The 16,674-nt window shown below is 42.6% G+C and overlaps 1 protein-coding gene across 4 annotated transcripts in view; it reads right to left on the reverse strand.

The window, feature by feature from the left end:
* Window positions 1–227: 227 nt before the first annotated feature.
* Window positions 228–16,674, reverse strand: part of SLC1A7 (solute carrier family 1 member 7) — a 119,354-nt gene continuing 102,907 nt past the window's right edge. For 3 of the 4 annotated variants that reach the window (XM_073563716.1, XM_073563720.1, XM_073563718.1), the window contains 3 exons: window positions 16,324–16,458; window positions 13,474–13,579; window positions 228–1,534 (listed from right to left, as the gene is read on the reverse strand). In XM_073563716.1, the coding sequence (XP_073419817.1) occupies window positions 1,310–1,534; window positions 13,474–13,579; window positions 16,324–16,458 (466 nt within the window). In that variant the 3' untranslated portion in view covers window positions 228–1,309. The remainder of the gene's footprint in view (window positions 1,535–13,473; window positions 13,580–16,323; window positions 16,459–16,674) is intronic. The other variant, XM_073563717.1, reaches the window with a different exon arrangement.

Here is a 16,674-nt window from a genome sequence, read left to right on the forward strand (position 1 = left end):
TAAGAAGAGGCTGCACACACTGATGTCCATTGCCATTTTATAGTGATTAACACGTGAAACATAAGATTTGCTAATTAAAGGTATTTTAATTAGGTTTCTTTTTTATATTCATAAAGAATAATTTGAGAGCAAGGGCTGCAAAGCATCGCATTAACTTATAATGCTCTTCAGGGCCTAGATCACTCTCAAGTCTGACTCTGGAGAGAAGAAAGAAAACAGCAAATCAATGTATTTCCAATTCGTTTTATTACCTAAAAAGAAGTAAGAAACCAAACCGAAAAAAAACCCAAAGTGTCCCCATTGAATTGTGCCTTCTAATTTTGTGTCTCAGTAAAAATACAGGCAACCAGGAGTCAATGTTTAGGAAATATTCTTTTTTGTTTTTACAAGCGGTAGTGGAAAATTCTCGGTAGCTATAGCGGTTGTATTGTAGGTCCTTACAATCACGTTCCAATGACTTTCAATACTACATTACACTGTATAGCCATGTCTAGTAACCATCCACCATGAAACTTCACTTGAGGCCAGGTTTAATTGCTGCATCATAAAGGTATTGTACAGGATTAGAAAACATGGCTGCTTCCTTACATAAAACAGCGCTACAAATATCTATGGATTGTGTCAAATATGGCAGCTCAACTCCATTGAAGTAAATAGAACCCAGCTGCAATACCACACAACCTGTAAACAGAGGTGGCGCTGTTTTTGAAAAAGTCCTGTAAACCTCATGAAATGTGGTCTTCACCTGAACGTTCTACCTGCTTAGATAAAAATAACTTAATACCCATGAAGTTTATATTAAAAGTGATTAATGGCCCTAGAACGTACAAGACACCACACAGATGTGTTATTTCAAGCGGAGGATTGTAGGCACCAGTTTTTGTTTTTTTCTACTCTACAAACACACAAATAGATCACATTTTATAAAATTTCTTTTACCAAGTGAGGTTAGCCATGTAAACGTCCTTGTTTTGTAATATTTTTGCATTGCGGATTACGTGGGGCAACTATGGTGGCAACTGGATGGTATTGAATATAATGAAAAACTGTGTTGAGATGAAGTCCCCAACATTTGCCCTGCACATTTATAACCATGAGATCATTGAAAGTTGGCAGTCAGGTTAATGTGAGTTTTTAACATCATCATTCTGATAAAGAACCGGGAGTTACTCTTGGTTGGCGTGATGCGCCCTCTTCTTCTGATGGAGGGGTCCTATAAGGTGATGTGTCAAACATCCTTCTCATGCCACCTCCAGGTGCACATCGATTTAGGACCTGCTCTGTTCTTCAGGAGACCGTTACCTTACAGTTACACATTAGTCTCCAGCTCGCTGATCTCTATCGTACAGTGATCTTTTTCTGTGCAGGTATCTGACGGATCCGGAACGTCAGGCTCTGGGTCGACTTGAACTTGGTGAAACTCTTGTACTGTATGAGAAAGGTGAGGAGCACTTCGGCTCTTCACGCATCCGTTCCGTTGGTAGGCCATGATCTGGTGGATACTTATTGGCTTGGTCTCACAAATAAGAGGAACCTGGAAAACACCCCCCAAAAAAAAATTATCTGAACACAGGGAACAATCAGATCACAACGCTAATAAAAAAATTAAATGAACTGATCTAGACTGGAAATAGTAAACCCAAGATATTTTTGGATGTCTCAAATGCAGCCCTTCCCTTCAGAAAAGTGTCCAATATCACAACACGCCCCATCATCAAGACCGACGAGAACATCGCTGGTCCAGATGAATTGGGACCATAAATTGGAGACGTAAAAAAAAATGTCCGTACAAAGGTTTATATACATGAACATACCCAATATAAATTTTGGAGATGGAAGGGATCACTCAGCATACTGCAGCATTCATACCTGCTCCTTATCCTCTCTTGGGGTGCAAACTTCAGGTGGATGAGGACCACATGCAGCTACTAGGTAACCTTTATGGATGGCTGCTCGATCTTCAGTACACCTTTAGGGCAGGGGCAGATGACAGTAGATCCTCTCGTTCGAAAGAATCACATCAATTATGCAAATCACACTCTGACCAAACTCTGTTCAGAGTTTTATCAGAGTGTGGTCAGAGTGAGATCAGAGTGAGATCAGAGTGTGGTCAGAGTGAGGTCAGAGTGAGGTCAGAGTGAGATCAGAGTGAGGCCAGAGTGAGATCAGTGAGAGTGTGATCATAATTAGATCAGATAGAGATCAGAGTGTGATCAGAAAAAGATCAGTGAGATGAGAGTGTGATCAGAATGAGATCAGTGTGGTCAGAGTGAGATCAGAATGATATCAGGGTGAGATCAGAGTGTGGTCAAAATCTCTTGGAGTAAAAGAAGATGTGAAAAAAGTCTCCATCTTCTACATTGTGGAAATTGGACTGCACTCATATGTCACATGAGTGCAGTCCAATGTTTTCCACTGACTTGATTGGCTGAGTGCGATCCAAATATTGGGTCAAACTCGGGGATGCTGCAATTTTTATATCTATTTTATTCTTTTTTTTACAGAAATCCTAAAAGGTCTAAGGGGGGCATAGCTTTTGTCCCAGTCACAGGGAAAGAAGCCCACTACAGTGACACAAGTCATTAGCAGAGCTGATCTGGGTTACGTAGGACCCAGCACCACTGCTATGCCGAGCAGATACCCGGCGGTCATCTGATTGCTGGGTCCAACACAAGCATCACCATTGCGATTCTTCTATTCAGTACATAGTGACCATTAAGGGGTATATGGTCAGCAAAAGAGAAAACAGGAGTGGTAATAAGCCATTTCTGTCTTCTCTTTGTCTCACATAGAGACCTGACCTGCTCCTGCAATATACATTTACAACTGAGTAGTTTTACACCTAAAGCTGCATAAATGTATTCCTCTTGGGCCTTGTGAGCTTAAAGGGGATAAGGGGATGTACAGAATAAAAAAAAAACATGTGCACTCTTAAAAACAAAATAAATCAGTTTGGCACCTGCCCAGGGGTTGTGTCCAAAACTGCAGTGAATGAAATTGAGTTATTATTATTTATTATTATAGCGCCATTTATTCCATGGCGCTTTACATGTGAGTTGCAATACCATACACCACCTGTGGACAGGGGTGGCGCTTTTTTTTTTTTTTTTTTTAAAGCAGGTGCATTTTTCAAAATTTGTTTTTAAACTATTCAAATAAAAAATAGCATAAAATATGACTCTAAAATAGTAGGGGCCAAACAAAATTTCACATTAAAGTTTTTGGAAACCTCAAACTTTGTTTAATTGTGTCGTATACAAAAGATCCTAGAAACTCTATTCTATTATGTATACTCAAAGAATGAGAGCTTCACCAAAGGCAAACCACTTCAAAGACCCCCCGAGTACCCCAGCCGAGCCGTACTGACTGAGCCAGTGTTCCCTCGTTACTGAGCTCATTAATACCCTGGCCCCTCGTTTCCTTCCTATCCCACCCTGCGGATTGCACTTAAGAGACCAAATTAACTCCTACAACGATTAAGGGATCAGCGTCGCTCGCTACAAGCGCGATGATGTCACCAAACCCAATCCGGAGACAGGACCTAGAGGATAAACGGGGCCATCCATCGTCTACGCCGTAGACGGAGGGTCACATCCGAATAGTAGATGCTGTAACAACTGCCGTACTGGATGGAAAAGGTTAATATAAAAGATCTCTTGATTTCCCGTCAGAGACGCCCAAAGTCAAAGAATTTCCAGATTTCCGTTCTAACTCACAACAGGTTGAAAGATCAGTAAAAATAGTCCCAGACGTGAGGAAATATAAAGCGCAGGCCCAGATGGAGGGGAGAGAGTGAGAAAAACCCTACAAAGGGAGAGATATGTCTACAGCGGGGTGAATCGTGAGATCCGGGGCAGAAATGATGAGGGCAGAGATATCCGAGATGGAAATACACTTGCTGCAAATCATTTCTATGACACATGTCATTTCCCAGCCCTGATCATAGTATACGTCATCACAAAAATAAAAAAAACTACACAAGGTCATCTATAGTAATAGATCTCGTGTTATTGGATGAAGCAATCATGTGATAGGCTCATGTGACTCCTCTATAAACAGAGGACAAGGAGGAAGACCGTGTTCAGACTTAAAGGGTTTGTCCAGTTTTTGTAACATTTTTTTTTTTTTTTTTTTTACTTAATTGCATGTATTTGGGACTAAAAATAATTGTTGTAATTGGGTTTCATTAAAAATTTTACTCCATTTGGCTTTTACAGATCTTTCATTCCCATGTACATCATTAATGTGGTTCTTAGTCATATCAGCTGAGAGGAGCTGAGAAAAAGAAAGGTAACAGAGTTACAAACTCTTCATCAGACCAACATAGTGGACTGACTGATGGATTCTCATGTAAAGAAGCCCTCCTCATCCGCCTATCAAAGTTTTATCCTCTTAATACTCTGCAGTCATCATATTATACAGCACTGTGTACGTACAATTGCTCATTTTGCCTTTCTACACAGTTCATTCTTCTCTTTTTCCTGCTCTATGTAGAAACAGGAAGTCTCTTGTCCCTGCATTTATCATCCTCCTCCTGCCAGGAACTTTTGCAGTAACTTATGACTCCTACATAGAACATTTTTCTTTTTGCTTCTACATAGAGCTTAGAAAGAGTCAGCTACTCAGTTTTTAATTTAACTTTAATTTTTTCCATAATCTTTCTAACAAAAGCATTAAACAGGGTATTCCCATCTCCAAGATCCTATTCCAATATGAAGCAGGTTGTAATAATAATACTAGATGTGTATTTCCTGAAGGAAGTACAGATAGTGGTTTGAAAAGGTGCCCGGGCTGCCCCTTTAAGAGAGACTTGCCTGCTGCCCCTGCAAGACTTTCAACTCTTGATCCATTTTAAGTGTGGGTGCCTCTCAGGGGCCACTTTGGCATCAGAGTCTGATTTGGTGGGTGGGGCCCCTCAGGATCCGATTCGGTGGCCTGGCATCACTCAGGGTCCAATTTTGTGGCCGGGGCCCCTCAGGGTCAGATTTTGTGGGTGTGGCACCTCAGGGTCAGATTTTGTGGGTGTGGCACCTCAGGGTCAGATTTTGTGGTTGGGGCCCCTCAAGGTCAGATTTTGTGACCGGGGCCCATCAGGGTCCGATTTTGTGGCAGGGGCCCCTCAGGGTCCAATTTGGTGGGCGGGACCACTCTGGGTCCGGTTTGGTGGGTGGGGCCTCTCTGGGTAAGATTTGCAGGCCGGGGTGGCTCAGCCTCCGACTTGCAGGCCGGGGTGGCTCAGCCTCCGACTTGCAGGCCGGGGTGGCTCAGCCTCCGACTTGCAGGCCGGGGTGGCTCAGCCTCCGACTTGCAGGCCGGGGTGGCTCAGCCTCCGACTTGCAGGCCGGGGTGGCTCAGCCTCCGACTTGCAGGCCGGGGTGGCTCAGCCTCCGACTTGCAGGCCGGGGTGGCTCAGCCTCCGACTTGCAGGCTGGGGTGGCTCAGCCTCCGACTTGCAGGCCGGGGTGGCTCAGCCTCCGACTTGCAGGCCGGGGTGGCTCAGCCTCCGACTTGGAAGCCGGGGTCGATCAGTCTCCGATTTGGAAGCCGGGGTCGATCAGTCTCCGATTTGGGTCAAGTGAAGTTCGTAGGCGTTGGCATAGTAACTGGGTCTGCCTGCGCATATCAATGAGCTTAACTGCTATTTCAATTGCCTCAGGGCACATTTTGCCATTTCCCATTGAAAAGCATTGAGACAATGCATTCCAATGACAGGAAAAAAAAATTTCAAATGCAAATTGCACAAAAACTACAAATCCAATCGACACGAAAAATACTTAGCACACCTCTCGTGGACGCTGGCTTCGAAACGACACCTCAACGGAGTCTGTGCGTGTAGCGGTTCGGGCCGTATTAATTGCGGAAATCAACTTAATAATAAGTAGATGTGTATTTCCTGAAGGAAGTACAGATAGTGGTTTGAAATAGTGCCTGGGCTGCCCCTTTAAGAGAGACTTGGCTGCTGCCCCTGGGGGGGAGGGAGGAGAAGGAGAAGGAGAAGGAGAAGGAGAAGGAGAAGGAGAAGGAGAAGGAGAAGGAGAAGGAGAAGGAGAAGGAGAAGGAGAAGGAGAAGGAGAAGGAGAAGGAGGAGATTTTTTCAAACCACTATAACTAGCAAATACCTCCAATTAGAAATATACAGCAAACAAGCAAAGGTATTTAACAGCATCATGTGTACTAAAATTATATAGGATGCCGGATAAACAAGGGATCAGTCGTTTGAATGCATAGCATGGAGGATGTGGTGACCACAAATTACGACCAAAAGATCCAATAGAATCATAAATACTTTATTAGGGAAATAACACAGAACGGGAAAAATGGGGGAGCATATACAAAAGAGGCAAAGTGCTGCAGTGCAAGAGGACACGCGACCTAACCCTGGCCTGATCTACATATATAGATGTGTACAAAAATGGGTAAAGAACATCATTCCTGAGGCCTATGTAACCTAGCGGGCCCTGTGTTGAATGAGGAAATTTAATCCTCCATGCTATGCATTCAAACGACTGATCCCTTGTTTATCCAGTACTATCGGCATCCTATATAATTTTAGTACACATGATGCTGTTATATACCTTTGCTTGTTTGTTATAATGTTACTGTTCTGTGTTTTGCACAGGTTTTGGCACGGGTCAGATGGATTATAAAGCTAGGGAAAAATCCTGGTTAGGACAAATTGATGATGTGGGTCGCCCCTCACACCCAGGGCAGCGGGGTACTCGGTACCGGGCCGGTGTCAGGGGGATGTGTCACAGCAGCGGTGACCCAGTCCGTGGCCCTGGGCGCCCAATATCAATGGCGGTGATGTTACTTTTATGGAATAGTTTGTGACGCCACAAGTGGTGTTTGGCAAGTAAGATGTTGAGCCAACGCTGCATGCAGGTCCACTGGGACTGATGGTGTGGTGCAGCAAAGATGGTGAAGCTCCCCACAGGTGGAGCTGTAGTCCCAGGGCAGTGTGGGTGCAATGGATGAGGAGAGGCGCAGAATGGTACAGATGCTGGTACCCAGATATAGCGGTGCTGAAGGTGTTAGCGACGAATGAATGGAGGACACCAGGGCTTGCAGTTTCAAAGCTTTACTCACAGTTCGTGGTACCCACTGGTGCCCACCTCCGTGCCGTGTCCTCCGGGGTAGAGACTCAATCAACCTCCCGGGCAAGTCAGGGTTCTCCTCTCCAACACTCCACCAACATGTGCCTTTCCTGAACGACTCCTCTATTGCGCCTTTTAATGTGAAGAGCTCCAGTACCGTAGTTCTCTGGAATTCCTCCTGTCAGATGTTCCTAGAACCTTACTTTGTATGACAGACAGCTGTAGCCTCCTCTCAGAGTCCTGGCTCGCAAATCAGTTGCTGTTGTGTCCCAAGTCTTGGATGGGAGTAGTGCATTTACAGCCAACTACTCCACCGGTGTCTGCTGCAGAACCATAAGTGTCCATACAACCTCGGGGACCGGGCCCCGGCCTTGCGCTGAGAACCTATAGGCAGGGTTCCTCTTCCAACCCACAACTCCTCTCTGTTCTCCTACTCCTTCGTTCCGCGCTGTTCCTTCTCTCTCTTATGGAAGCTTAGGTTGCAGTTCTACGTCCTTCTCCTTCTCTTCCCCGTGCCAGCTGGCTCAGATCACTGAGGCAGCTGCAGCACTCTTTCTAAACTGAACTCAAACTGAACTCAAAACTAACTTCAGAACTGAACTTCTCTGGGACTCAGCCCAGACTGACCTTCTGTCAGACTGACCTACTATCCTCAGCTTTCCCTCTCTTTTATACTAACTCCACCCACCTCCCAGCACATCTCGTGTTACGAAGCAGGGTTCCTCGAAGGGTGGTCTGCTACCCCCAGCCTGAAGCTGCTAAGCGGACTTACTGAACTGTCCTGTGTGTGGGATGCAGGTGTTTGGGTGTGGAAAGGAGTTCCCAACTTACCTAGTTGGTGGGGCACTACACCTTAGGAGAAGGTGCAGTACCTCTGTGGCGACTGAGCCTCAGGGGCGCCACAGATGTTTTCGGACAGGACGGGACCAGTGGTATACAGGCTGGTGATCTTAAGAATGATGCGTTATTTGATTCCATTAAGAAAAAGTTGACAAAACGCATGAAAATTTGGTGGAACAGAATTTTTTTAGAGAAATATACTATGAAAAATATGATACCTAGGGGTCTCCGTGTCCGAGTTCTACCCACCTTCCCCATTGATGACGCGGAATTTGTGGCTGGATGGGAGGATGCATGTGGGACTTGTTCAGCCACTTTGATGAAATTGCTTGTGGGACACAATACCAAAACCATTAACAGTTTAGACAAAGAGATTGATCAAGCCTTGATTGATCTCCAGACCACCTGTTCAGCTGAACAGTTGAAAATATATGAGGAGAATCTTGATAAGTCAGTGGATGCTATTGTGAAGAAAATCAATGAGACACAGATCTCAAAAGTCAACAGGGATCTTAAAGATTACCAAACGAAAACAGTATATCAACAGAAGAAATTCTCTTCACATTTATCATCAATGCATCGCAGTGTTTCCAACACCTCGGTGTCATCAATTAGTGCGCAGTCAGATGTCTCTGCCTCTTCAATAACTACTCGATCTAGAGCCAACTATGGGAAGATGAGGAATTATAACTTCCACCCATATAAAAGACAGAAAAATCGCTCGCCTGGAGGCCCTAATAGGGACAATAAGGTAATTAACCTTAGTACTCATATTCTTTCACCAGCTGATTGCGCACTTTTACATAAAGGCCTGTCGTTTTCGCCTGTGGCGGGTTTCGATAGGTTTACGGCTATTAAAGATCTACATATTTTCGCTAGGTCTCTTGTTTAAACGGTTTTTCTTTGATGACAACTTGAATAAATTATTTCCCACAGAGAAAGAACGATCAGCCCTGAGGATATTAGAGGACTTGTCTGATGAACATTTAACCACAGAGGGAGGTAAGATACCCCTGTCAATTAGGCCACACTCTAAGAAATTCCCCCCCCCCTTTGAGCTGTAGTGCCATTGATCTTTTTGTTAGAGTGGTGAGCAATGAGTTTTTGAAAGTACCTCAGTACATCCAGAGGGATAATTTAACTGGGGAGGAGAGAAGACGTCTTACCCATTTAAAGAGTCTCCCTGATGTTGTAATCAAACCGGCGGACAAGGGGGGTAAATATTGTTCTATGGCCCAAACAACTCTATGAAAAAGAAGCCATGCGTCAACTCTCTGATACCACCTGTTATAAGAGATTGACAAATAACCCCTTGTCCGCCTTTTGTGGGCAACTCAGGGAGATTCTGACAAGAGCTATGGAAACTGACATTATCTCTAAGGAGCTCTTGTCGGCTTTGATCGTGGTGGAACCAACTATCCCGACGTTCTATCTGCTCCCTAAAACTCATAAGAACATACAGATGCCACCAGGTAGGCCCATAGTGTTGGGGCGGGGGACTTATTTGGAGTGTGTGAACAAGTGGTTGGATTCTATTCTCTAACCACTTGTGGAATCTATGCCCTCGTACCTTAAGGATACCAATCAGCTGTTGCGCAGGATTGATAATTTTTTTGGATAATGATACGCTTTTAGTCACCATGGATGTGGAGTCGTTATATACGAGCATCCGCCATGGTAATGGCTTTCGCGCCACGGAATTTTTTCTATCAATGTCCAATTTATCTCTGGGATTTCAGGCCTTTATCCTAGAGGTTCTGGAATTTGCTCTTACGCACAGCTTTTGTGGTTTCAGGGGGTCCTTTTTACTACAGCTCCAGGGTACAGCCATGGGAGCGGCCTATGCGCCCTCCTATGCTAACCTGTTCCTGGGGCTGTGGGAGAGGGACCTCCTGATATCAGATCGTCTGTCATCTATGGAGCGCGTCCTGTTGTGGACGCGCTACATAGATGATATTCTTGTTATCTGGCAAGGTGAGGCTGGGACATTAAAGGAATTCATAGGGGCACTTAACAATAATGATCGGAATATCCGTCTTACCGCTACCTTTGACAGGGACAGGATTGAGTTCTTAGATGTCTCTCTCATTAGGGGGGAGGAGGGTTTGATTCATACAACTATATTCCGTAAACCGACATCTACGAATGTAATCCTACATGCATCCTCTTTCCATCCAGCACATATGGTGCGATCTGTACCAGTTGGCCAGTTTTTAGGCCTTCGACGGATCTGTTCAACTGAGGAAGAATTTGAATCTCAGGCTCTTGATCTGAGGAATCGGTTCTCTGAAAGGGGATACAGTAATCGCTCCATTAAGCGGGCATTTCTCCGTGCTAAACATAGTAGTAGGAACTCCCTTCTATATAAAACTGAGGAGGTACAAGAGAAATCTGATATGGTGAGATTTATCACCAATTTTAATGCACGGTCGGGACAAATGCGTGGGATTCCGGAAAGGTCTTGGGCCATATTAAAGACAGATCCCATCATCACTAAGATCATTCCCGACAGACCTCAGATTACTTTTAGGAGGGCCAAAAACCTACGGGACCACATTGTGCGCAGTCATTATATTGGTGAATCCCCCAAGACCTTTCTGGATGACTTTACCAGAAAAAGGTGTGGTGGAAGTAAGGCCTGTGGTCATTGCGTGGCGTGCTGTAATATGGTCAAAGATGATAAGTTCTTTGACTCTTCAGGACAGAAAGTGTTTAAGATCAGGAAAGTCATTACTTGCACATCCTGCAATGTAATTTATTATGCCACATGCCCCTGTTCCTTGATCTATATAGGGTTGACCACTCGGCAGTTAAAGGTGAGGATCAGGGAACATGTTTTGGGCATACAGGCCGCAGCAAATGAAGATCCTAATTTGCTTAAAACCTTACGGAGACATTTTAAGATCTACCACAACTGTGACAGTAGTGGCCTAAAGGTGAAAGGCATAGATATGATTGATGTGGGGATTCGGGGTGGGCGAGTGTCTCAACAATTGGCTCAAAAAGAGACACGTTGGATATGGACTCTAGACATGGTACACCCTTTAGGATTAAATGAAAATTTATCATATGTTGCATTCTTGTGATGCCCCTGTTGTTGGAGCAGTGCATGGAGATGCATTGCGTAGCAGTTTATTTTGGTTTTATCTGATTTTAATTCTCTTTTATTTTAGTTTTTCTTAGATTGTTTTGCTGGTCCGGACTGGAATAGCATCTACATCAGGGATCTCCCCTCCCGCCATGCATGAAGAGTGGTCTTCCTTCCTTTCCTCCCCCCTCCCCCCCCCCTTTTTTCCCTTCCATGGACAAGACCATGCGCTATATATGTATACATATATGTTTCACATTATTTATACTTTATTTTGGGTTTTTTGGCTATAATTTGTATGTATTATTATACATGTATGTATGTACCATTCCATGCATGTATATTGACGTTCATATGTATATGTGTCTATATATATATGTCCATGTTTCTAATTGACAGATTATTCCCATGCATTGAGGTTCGAGACTATGATATCCATCTTTTACCCCATTTATATATATGTTCTCAACATGAGATATTGTTACACTAGGTGGCTTTATTGTGATGTAGATATGTTCTCTTATCTAGTATTATGCCGGGTTTGTCTGGTGTAGGCAACTTAATTCTAATATTTGGTTAGCCTGATTAGGTCTTTGACCCTCTCCTCCATGATTGGTGATGGTGGATCTGATGTAGCGCTGACCTTGCACGCGTGTGAGCCATGTCCCGGTGCGTGGGCTGGTCTCAGTGTCTCTATGCGGTGGAGGAGTGTCTCAGTTTGTTGGGCCCCTCTCCATCGCATGACGCCGTGTCCATCCAGCGTTCCCGGTCTCCATGACTGCACAAGCGTCACTTCCGGTCTGACACGGGCACTTCCGGTCTGGCGATATTTAAACTCACTGGTTTTAGACCATACACGCCCCCTGACGAAGGAGATCCTCTCTGTAACGCGCGTCGGGGTGACGCGCTGACCTTCCGGCCATCTACCCATTCTTTCCTGAAGGTAATTTTTCTGCTCCGGCGCCGTCCACCTATGTGTGGGTGGGCAGAGTATGTGCCAGATTTAGGGGTGGATATTAGGACCTGAGTACACTGTTGCTTTATTACGTGATTATTTATATCTAGCATGGTACTTGTAGTTGTGCCCGTTATAGGGGTGGATATTATGCCCTGAGTACTTGTGGTTGCCCATGGTAATAAAGTTTACAAATGAGTATAAATGTACATTGATAGGAAAGGAGGATTACATTTCCTCATTCAACACAGGGCCTGCTAGGTTACATAGGCCTCAGGAATGATGTTATTTACCCATTTTTGTACACATCTATATATGTAGATCAGGCCAGGGTTAGGTCGCGTGTCCTCTTGCACTTCAGCACTTTGCCTCCTTTGTATACGCTCCCCCATTTTTCCCGTTCTGTGTTATTTCCCTAATAAAGTATTTATGATTCTATTGGATCTTTTGGTCGTAATTTGTGGTCTCCACATCCTCCATACAATTAGAAATATAGTATAGTTCTTCTGATTCGCTTACACCGTGTGCAGGCCATTAGGCCATTGCAGTAGCATAGGTAACCATGGTTAAGACCACTAACAGCTAACTAAACAACTAACTGTCACTATATGAATGGTTGTAACCATGGATACCTAAGCTACTGCAACACCCTGTACATGGGGTAAGCAGCATAGTGAATCAGAACAACTATACTACATTTCTAACTGGAGGTATTTGCTAATATTATTATTACACCTGCTTCACATTAGAATAGGATCTTGGAGATGGGAATACCCCTTTAACTTTTTATTTTTCCATCGAAGACTTTTTTTTATGCATAAGTTGTAGCTTTGAATAATGTCGCCTATTTTACCATATAAAACAATGAAAAAAATGCAAATCCGCCATTGTTTATTACGGGTTAATTTTTATGGTGTCCAATATTCTGGCAACATGATTCTCCGGGTCAGTATCACTACAGAAATACCAAACTTATATAGTTTTTTTTTTTAATATTTTAGTGCTAACAAAAAAAAGGCATTCTGATGTTTTGATTTTTTTTTCCTTTTCACATTCTTTGCCCTATGGGTTAATTAATTTTATATTACATCGAATGGGCACAGGAACAGTCGTGTCACGTGATTGCACCTCTTAAACACTGCTGCCGGAGACTGACAGCAGCATTTAAGCGGTTAAACAGTTGCGTTTGGAGCTAGTGTCGAAAGATGCTTTTAAAGCCAGGTGTTGGCTGTATAACACAGCCGGCACCTGCCCTGTACGGAGCTCTTGATTCCGGTCCATACATCAGCACCTGATATGTGACATTAATGAGTTAATGACAGTGACACATAACTTAAATATACATATATGTAGCACATGCTAAAAAGAAACACATATACATATGCTTAGTTTAGGGAATACATCCTTGGTATCCAGGGTCCAATGCCCAATTCACCCAACCAAGGCATTTTGAATGGCCATCACACACCAGTACAAGTTAATAAATAACATTTTACCTTTACCTCGTCATTCTGCTTGGCAAAGTCTTTCCTACAGATATGCGCCATGATCCCGGCTGCCAATGCATCTCCAAGGACATTAATCATGGTGCGGAAGCGGTCCCTATTAAAATACAATTACTGCTCATTACTCAGTACTTTATCTCGGCCTTATCATTTTTCAGTCCTTTTATAGTGTACGTATTCTATAGATCTCGTGACATTCTAGGAATTGCAATGTGAAAAAGGAGCAATCAGCTCACCTGTCCAGCTACAATGGCAACAATCCAAACAAGAGCCGGCACTCACATCTTTGAAAAAGAATTACTTTATTAATCCAGTAGTAGAAAAAGCATAAAAAATGGTCGAACACGACAGCACAAAAATGAAAAAGGCAGAAAATAAATATCCTCTGCGCTCATAGGCAACATGTTTCAGATGTTTCACATGCACGGTCCTTTGTAAAGCTAAAGACAATATAGGTCTGAAACATGTTGCCTGCGGATATATTTATTTTCTACCTTTTTCTTGTTTGTGTTGTCGTGTTCGACCATCTTTTGTACCTTTCTTTACTACTGGATTAATAAACCAATTCTTTTAAGAAGATGTGAGTAGCAGCTCTCGTTTGGACTGTTGGTATTCTGGAGTTTCAGTTATAGATACTATGAGGGGCATATGTAGCTGGCAATCTGGTAGGTATCTGCAGCTGGCACTCTGCGGAGACCTGTGGTGGGCATGGTCGGCATGAAAAGTGCGGAGACGTTCATGGGGCTCTTATGGGAGCATCAGAGGCTAAGGCACGTACTGGATAACTGAGGCCGGAACGCACAAGATCATTAACTTTTGAGCTGTACCGCATAGATTTTTTGGCTAAAAATTATGGATAATTGTGGATTGGAAGAAAAATGGATTGGTAAGTTTATCTTAGTTTTTGCTTTGGTTCTATGTAAATATTAATAATAATAATAATCCTGATATATCATTCATCACTTACCCCTCACTCTGCAAAGGTGCTTGTTTAACCAATAACCAAGAAGGGTAATATTAAAATCATATATAACATTCCACTCCAGTAACATGTGGCGGGACATCTGTATTCCTGGAGGCAACTGCTCTATAGTTGTGCTTGAATTAATCGCAGGATCAAGTTCAGATATTTGGCTTTATCTGAATATTTTATTTATTTTATAAAAGATTATACTTATGCAAGAATGGAGACGCAGCAGAGAAGATACCGCATGGGCAAAGCTTACGGAATAAGCCGCTGGTTCTAGCGTTATTACATATCAGTGTTGCATGTAGTGAATTAGTGGAGGATTCTAGACTAGCAGTAACTATTTGTAGGGACTTATTAATATTCACTGCTGGATTGATTATTACATTTTTTTTGTGTCTTATGCTTATACGACGCCTCTTCCACTTTGCAACAGATTTGGGTTTTTTTGTGTGTGTGCTTATTTTTTTTTCCTGTCCTATCCCCACTTCTCAAGGCTAGGATCACACGACCGTATTCTCCGCATCCGAGAAAAATTGTCCAATTTATTGTGATCAGAGTTTGATCAAAGCACCATCAGTTTTTCTCGGATGTGGAGAGAGAGAAAAACAAAAAGTTTTTCCTCCTTTTCCATTATGTCAGTACGTGAAATTTGGACTGCACTCAGATGTCATCCAAGTGTGGTCTGATTTTTTTTTTTTCACGGACCCCCTAGACTAGCATTGCTGATTTTGGCTCAAAATTGAACTGGTCTCCAATTTTTGTCCACACACAGACCACTCGGTCTGAGAAAAAAAAAAAAAAAAAAAAAATCAGATATGTGCACAACTCCATAAAGTATCATAGTTTCAAGTGCCATCTATGAAAACCAGTGGCGTGCACAAGCCCCAACATGTCTAGCATTTCTAGCTCTGTTTTTTTTTTATGTTTTTTTTTTTTTGGGGGGGGAGCGATTTTCGGATGTTTTTTTTTTTACAAACATTAAGCAGTGAAAAAAATTCATTTTTGCAGCAGAAACACAAAGTTTGGGGAAAACAAAAAACTTCCGGGCATTTTTTTTTTTTTTTACCTTTTCATTGACTTCTATTGTAAAGTATTAAAAATAACTGAATATTGGTCGGCTCACTTTTTGCATTTTGGGCCTGAGCATATGAACAGCAAGTTCTTTATATTATATAATATTCTTTCCAATGTTTTCAGGCTTTTTTTTCAAAGCATACCTGCTCAAAAACCGCCTGAAATATACTCAGTGTGAACATACCCTTAATGCCTCCAATACTATATATATATATATATATATATATATATATATATATATATATATATATATATATATATATATATATATATACACACACAGCATTTGTTTAGCGCTGTTGGAAAAAAAATTTTTTGTTTTTAAACTCCCATTAACTTAAAAGGGGCATTCCCATCTCCAAGATTCCATCCCAAAACGTAGTAGGTGTAATAATAATAATATTAGCAAATACCTCCAGTTAGGAATGTAGTGTAGTTTTTCTGATTCGCTATGTCTCTTTCCTCAAGTGCGCAGTCATTGTAAGACCTTAGGTATCCATGGTTACAACCACTGATATGGTGACAGCTAGTCGCTAGTGGTCGTAACCATGGATACCTAAGGTTCTGCAATACTCTGCACATGAGGAAAGAGACATAGCTAATCAGAAAAACTATACTACATTTCTAATTGGAGGTATTTGATAATAATAATAATAATAATAATAATAATAATAATAATAATAATAGACCTACTACATACTGGGATAGGATCCTGGAGATGGGCATACCCCTTTGAGTAATTTTTTAGAGTAAACTTTTGCAGTAAGCCAAGAACAATCTACACTCCGGATACTCACAGCGCCCAGTCTACTGCTATGATCAAGGTAATGTCATCCGTGGGCAGGCCAACTGAGGTCAGCACAATCACCATGGTTACCAGGCCGGCTTGGGGAATCCCTGCTGCCCCGATGCTTGCTGCTGTTGCAGTAATACTGAGGAAAAGGTACGAAACACAAGTCATTTTAGCCTATAAATATCACTGTTGACAAAATAGGGCTGTTCAGGCCCTCCTGTTAGGACTTCCTGGAGAATGCTCATTTTTTTGGGCAGGGTTTAGTTAAGCCCTGCATGTTTTTTTGGCCTAGATTACACTTGAATTTTAGGACAGTCCAAATAAATTCCTTTTTTGACTGTTTTGTACTATAAAA

The sequence above is a fragment of the Dendrobates tinctorius genome, unplaced genomic scaffold (assembly GCF_039654945.1).
Source record: "Dendrobates tinctorius isolate UK_male_01 unplaced genomic scaffold, ASM3965494v1 ptg000396l, whole genome shotgun sequence".
Taxonomy (NCBI): Eukaryota; Metazoa; Chordata; class Amphibia; order Anura; family Dendrobatidae; genus Dendrobates; species Dendrobates tinctorius.